Here is a 5,990-nt window from a genome sequence, read left to right as displayed (position 1 = left end):
GAATGAAGAGTTCCAAAGAATAGCAAGGAAAGATAAGAAAGCCTTCCTTAGCGATCAATGCAAAGAAATAGAGGAAAACAATAGAATAGGAAAGACTAGAGATCTCTTCAAGAAAATTAGAGATACCAAGGGAACATTTCAGGCAAAGATGGGTTCAATAAAGGACAGAAATGGTATGGACCTAACAGAAGCAGAAGATATTAAGAAGAGGTGGCATGAATACACAGAAGAACTGTACAAAAAAGATCTTCATGACCCAGATAATCACAATGGTGTGATCACTCACCTAGAGCCAGACATCCTGGAATGTGAAGTCAGGTGGGCCTTAGAAAGCATCACTACGAACAAAGCTAGTGGATGTGATGGAATTCCAGTTGAGCTATTTCAAATCCTGAAAGATGATGCTGTGAAAGTGCTGCACTCAATATGCCAGCAAATTTGGAAGACTCAGCAGTAGCCACAGGACTGGAAAAGGTCAGTTTTCATTCCAATCCCTAAGAAAGGCAATCCCAAAGAATGCTCAAACTACTACACAATTGCACTCATCTCACACGCTAGTAAAGTACTGCTCAAAATTCTCCAAGCCAGGCTTCAGCAATACGTGAACCATGAACTTCCAGATGTTCAAGCTGGTTTTAGAAAAGGCAGAGGAACCAGAGATCAAATTGCTAACATCCTCTGGATCATCGAAAAAGCAAGAGAGTTCCAGAAAAACACCTATTTCTGCTGTATTGACTATGCCAAAGCCATTGACTGTGTGGATCACAACAAACTGTGGAAAATTCTGAAAGAAGTGGGAATACCAGACCACCTGACCTGCCTCTTGAGAAATCTGTATGGAGGTCAAGAAGCAACAGTTAGAACTGGACATGCAACAACAGACTGGTTCCAAATAGGAAAAGGAGTACGTCAAGGCTGTATATTGTCACCCTGCTTATTTAACTTATATGCAGAGTACATCATGAGAAACACTGGGCTGGAAGAAGCACAAGCTGGAATCAAGATTGCTGGGAGAAATATCAATACCTCAGATATGCAGATAACACCATCGTCGTGGCAGAAAGCAAAGAAGAACTAAATAGCCTCTTGATGAAAGTGAAAGAGGAGAGTGAAAAAGTTGGCTTAAAGCTCAACATTCAGAAAACTAAGATAATGGCATCTGGTCCCATCACTTCATGGGAAATAGATGGGGAAACAGTGGAAACAGTGTCAGACTTTATTTTTTGGGGCTCCAAAATCACTGCAGATGGTGATTGAAGCCATGAAATTAAAAGACGCTTACTCCTTGGAAGGAAATTTATGACCAACCTAGATAGCATATTAAAAAGCAGAGACATTACTTTGCCAACAAAGGTCCGTCTAGTCAAGGCTACGGTTTTTCCAGTGGTCATGTATGGATGTGAGAGTTGGACTGTGAGGAAAGTTGAGCACCGAAAAATTGATGCTTTTGAACTGTGGTGTTGGAGAAGACTCTTGAGAGTCCCTTGGACTGCAAGGAGATCCAACCAGTCCATCCTAAAGGAGATCAGTCCTGGGTGTTCATTGGAAGGACTGATGCTGAAGCTGAAACTCCAATACTTTGGCCACCTCATGCGTAGAGTTGACTCATTGGAAAAGACCCTGATGCTGGGGGGGATTGGGGGCAGGAGGAGAAGGGGACGACAGAGAATGAGATGGCTGGATGGCATCACCGACTCGATGGGAATGAGTTTGAGTAAACTCCGGGAGTTGGTGATGGACAGGGAGGCCTGGCTTACTGCGATTCATGGGGTCGCAAAGAATCGGACACGACTGAGCGGCTGAACTGAACTGAACTGATACTTACTATGTGAAAGCAGTCTTCAACTCTTTGCAGAATGAATAGACTCTGCTAAAGCGCTTTATTTATGCGACCTCTCATTAATTCCTTTTAAAGGTATTTACCTATGCGAGATACTGTTATCCTGAAGGGAGTTGGGCACTTTGACGGCTGGACGGAGGGGAGGAGCCTCATGGGTTTCCCCGCCCACGACAGCGAAGCCCAATGGGGGCCCGCGGAGGCGGTGAGTCCCGCCCACTTTTCGGGGCAGGCCCGGAAACGGGGTTGGGGAAGTTGCTGTATTTCCGGTCGGTGTGTAGGCGCCGCTGCTCGTGCAGCCGTAGACCCGGCTTCTGTCCAGCCTCCTCCGGGAAGATGTTTTACCACGTGAGCAGGGCACGGGGTGGCGGCGAGGGCAGGGTCTAGAGGAGGAGCGAAGCGGAAGGCCGGGACTAGGGGCGGCTTCTTCTTGCCTCATATTCCTCCCGCTCGTTGCCCGACTCCATTCCACTTTCCCCACAGATCTCCCTGGAGCACGAGATTCTGCTACATCCGCGGTACTTCGGCCCTAACCTGCTCAACACGGTGAAACAAAAGCTCTTCACCGAGGTGGAGGGGACCTGCACCGGCAAGTGAGTGTCGCACCCTCCCTGCCGCCTAAGCACTGCGCACACGGCCTTCTCTGCCTGCACCCCCTTCCCAGCGCCTACACTTCGTGAAAGCTTCTGCAACCTACCCTGGCAAGCCCTCTCACCCCCCCAGGCAGTTAGCTGCTTCCTGCTTTGGGTTCCCACGGTGCCCTCTGCGAAGTTCCATAACAGAACTTCCTTTGTTCAGCCAACATTTGTCATTAACTCTGCAAACATTTCTGAAGCTCCAGCTGTGTGCCAGGGCCCTGTGCTGGGCCCTGGGAACAATGCAGTGAAAAAGACAAAATGATGTCAGCCCTTGTTTTTCTTTACCCCCCATACCCAGGGACCTGGCATGGCACATCTTGGGCCTCACTAAAAGTTTGTTGAATGAATGGGCAGGATAAAGCAGATTGAGAGTTAGCGGGAGGAAGGAAGAGAACTGAGATTTGACCATCTCTGGGCTCTGCACAGAGGAGCTCCGCACATGGTGAAGTAAATGAGGAGGGAGGAGCAGGGCTATAGAGTACTCAGGTATCCAGCATCAGAGTAAGCTGAGGTGTTCTTTGAACATACAGGTTCCTGAGCCTCATCTCATCCCTACAGCATCAAGACTGGGGACCATCCTGGGAAAAGGCATTTTAATAAGTTTCTCCCAGGTGATTCTGAGGCATCACCAAGATTGAGATTAAGAACTGCAGACTTTTTGGACACTGACTGTGAAATTATGAGAGCAGCGTTTGGCATTATAGCTACTGCTGATTGTCCTGTCTGTCTCTTGATCATTAAGCTCTCCTGGGGCCAGGGGGCCAACTACTCCCCCTTTGTGCTCCCCCTTTACCTCCAGGGTCAGTGACTCTTGTGGTCGATGCTTTTTTGTATTTTTTTTTTCTGACTGTGCTGGGTCTTGGTTGCTGCACGGGCTTTCTGTAGTTGCAGCAAGCGGGGCTTAGTTGCAGTGTCTGGGCTTCTCATTGTGGTAGCTTCTCTTGTTGAGGCACATGGGCTCTAGGGCTTGGGCTTAGTAGTTGCAGCACACTGGCTTAGCTGTTCTGTGGCATGTGGAATCTTCCCCGACCAGGGATTGAACTTGCGTCCCCTGAATTAGCAGGGGTATTCTTAACCACTGGACCACCCGGGAAGCCCTCCTGTGGCAGATGGTTTCAGAGGCTCTTTCACAGACAGTGCCTTTCACTTTCTCTGCCTCCTCGCAGGTATGGCTTTGTAATTGCCGTCACTACCATCGACAATATCGGTGCTGGTGTGATCCAGCCAGGCCGAGGCTTTGTCCTTTATCCAGTTAAGTACAAGGCCATTGTTTTCCGGCCCTTTAAAGGGGAGGTCGTGGATGCGGTGGTCACTCAGGTCAACAAGGTAAGACCATCCACAGGGGAGGTAGTGGGAAGGTCCCTCTCTTAAAAAATCTGGGATGGGTCCCACTTTGGTCAAATTCTGTGTCTTTGGTCAGATCACTTCTCTCTGCTTCAAGTTTCCTCACCTGTCAAATGGTATGGTAATCTTGCCCTGCCTCACTGAGGGACATGTAAGTCAATAGTGAGTCAAAACAATAGTAGCCTCCGTTGTGGGCCAGGTAGTATGCAAAACCTCTGAATGACTGTGAAATGAGTGCTTTTATCTCCACACCGAAGCTTGGAGAAGTTGAGTCTGCTGGCAACGGTCATGTGTCCAACAAGTGTTCAAAGCCCAGAATGACAAGTTCTAGGTCTCAGCTGTTTACCGCTACACTTCCTTAGCTTAAAATGAAAGCTTGGGAAGAAAAAAAAATGAAGGCTTGGGAAAAAAAAATGACATACTTCAGAGTGGTTTCAAAACATGAAGAATATTGTTAGGAACCACATAAAGATGGGAGGCTTAGGAGACTTTGGGAGACAAAAGAAAAAGCAAGGTCTCTCTTTTCTCTTCTAGGTTGGACTCTTCACAGAAATTGGTCCCATGTCCTGCTTCATCTCTCGACACGTAAGTCAAGGTACACTGGGTGGGTCTAAGGAGGAGACCTGTACTCAAGAGAATCTACTAAAGCATCCTTTTCAAGTGCTCTTACTCAGTTTGACCTTCCTTTCAGTCCATCCCATCAGAGATGGAATTTGATCCTAACTCCAACCCACCGTGTTACAAAACGATGGATGAGGTGAGTGGGCAGAAGAAGCTGGTGAGAGGGACAAGGGAATGAGCCACTCCGAGGGAGGGTATTGGCCTGGGGGTGTCTGACTACTGTTCCCTCCTCCGCAGGACATTGTGATTCAGCAGGACGATGAGATCCGCTTGAAGATTGTGGGAACCCGTGTGGACAAGAATGACATCGTGAGTCTCCTGACTGCCTCCCTGCCCATACCAGGCCGAGCTGTTGCATTCTTCCTACTCAGAGTTCCTGGGGGGTTTGTGCTCTTCTGCTAGGAAGAAGAGATGAGTGGGCAGAAGGCTTGGGGCTGAGAGTTAGAGGAGAGCTCTCTGCTTGCTTTGGCTTCATTTCCATTTTCCCTTTCCTTCTGCAGTTTGCTATCGGCTCCCTGATGGATGATTACTTGGGTGAGTGCCAGGGTTGTTGTCTAAAGGAGGGGTGTGTGGGCACAGGGAGTTAGTATGGAATTTAATGCCTGAGCCACTGATGAAAGAAACTCTCATGTTGTCTGCTTGGAAGACCAAGGACACTTGCCCCCTGGAATGAGAAGTGCATGGTTAGGGCTGTCCTAAGCTCTGGGTCTAACCACTGTGCTTTTTCTGTTCTCGGCAGGGCTTGTGAGCTGAGCACCATGACCTACCTTGTTTGGTCCCTATCTAGGAGGTGCGATCGTCACACTTAGCATGTTGTCCAGAGGCCCAGTCTGGCTGCTGTCGGGGAAGCAAGGAGGGTTCCTTGCCCTCAGAAGACACCTGGCTCTTCTTGTGGCTTAGCAGCCACTCCTGGATTTTTGACTGTGTTCTAACCATAAAAGGTCTTGATTTTCATGGAAGTGTCATCTCCTTTCTTTGCTAAGAACAACTCATTTTGTAAAAAGGCTGGAGGGCCGGTGGCTTGCTAGCCCCTCTTTTCTTGGCCTGATGCCTTAACTAGCCTCAGCCACCAGGGGATCTGACTGACCCTCTTGCCAAGGTCTCAAGTTGACCTCACTGAAGCTAGGGCTGTAGTGCTGGGTCATTGTTGTACAGTTGCTTAGTCATGTTCGACTCTTTGCAACCCCATGGACTGCTGCTTGCCAGGCTTCCCTGTCCTTCACTGTCTCCCAGAGTTTGTTGGGTCTTTGGCTTTCAGCAAATGGCAGTATCATTAGAGCCACTCTAGTCTAGAGCCCCAGTCTAGTTTCAGAGAATTTGCCCTCTCCTCAGCCTTTAAAGTAACCAAGACTCTAGCTGGAGAGGGGGAAGAGGAGACAGCAGGGTTGGGGGAGGTGAATAATAGAATAGTAATGGTACAGATTGTGGAGTCCCAGTCCTTTTTAGGATGGGCACATAAACAATAGCCTTTATTTGCTAATCAATTAATATACTAAACTGAACATATGAAAGGGCTCATAATCTCATTGGGGTAACGCAACAAAAATATA

The 5,990-nt window shown here is 48.3% G+C and overlaps 1 protein-coding gene across 1 annotated transcript; it reads left to right on the top strand.

Moving 5' to 3' along the window:
- The first annotated feature begins 2,058 nt into the window (after positions 1 to 2,058).
- On the top strand, positions 2,059 to 5,394 carry POLR2G (RNA polymerase II subunit G). Its single transcript, XM_043871468.1, has 8 exons — positions 2,059 to 2,185; positions 2,321 to 2,430; positions 3,642 to 3,801; positions 4,354 to 4,404; positions 4,511 to 4,576; positions 4,678 to 4,749; positions 4,941 to 4,974; positions 5,180 to 5,394. Exons 1-8 carry the CDS (start codon positions 2,174 to 2,176, stop codon positions 5,191 to 5,193), a joined length of 519 nt encoding a protein of 172 aa, XP_043727403.1. The 5' UTR covers positions 2,059 to 2,173; the 3' UTR covers positions 5,194 to 5,394.
- The last annotated feature ends 596 nt before the right edge of the window (positions 5,395 to 5,990 follow it).

Source organism: Cervus elaphus, chromosome 2, assembly GCF_910594005.1.
Source record: "Cervus elaphus chromosome 2, mCerEla1.1, whole genome shotgun sequence".
Classification (NCBI taxonomy): domain Eukaryota; kingdom Metazoa; phylum Chordata; class Mammalia; order Artiodactyla; family Cervidae; genus Cervus; species Cervus elaphus.
This window is presented reverse-complemented; position numbering and strand designations above follow the sequence as displayed.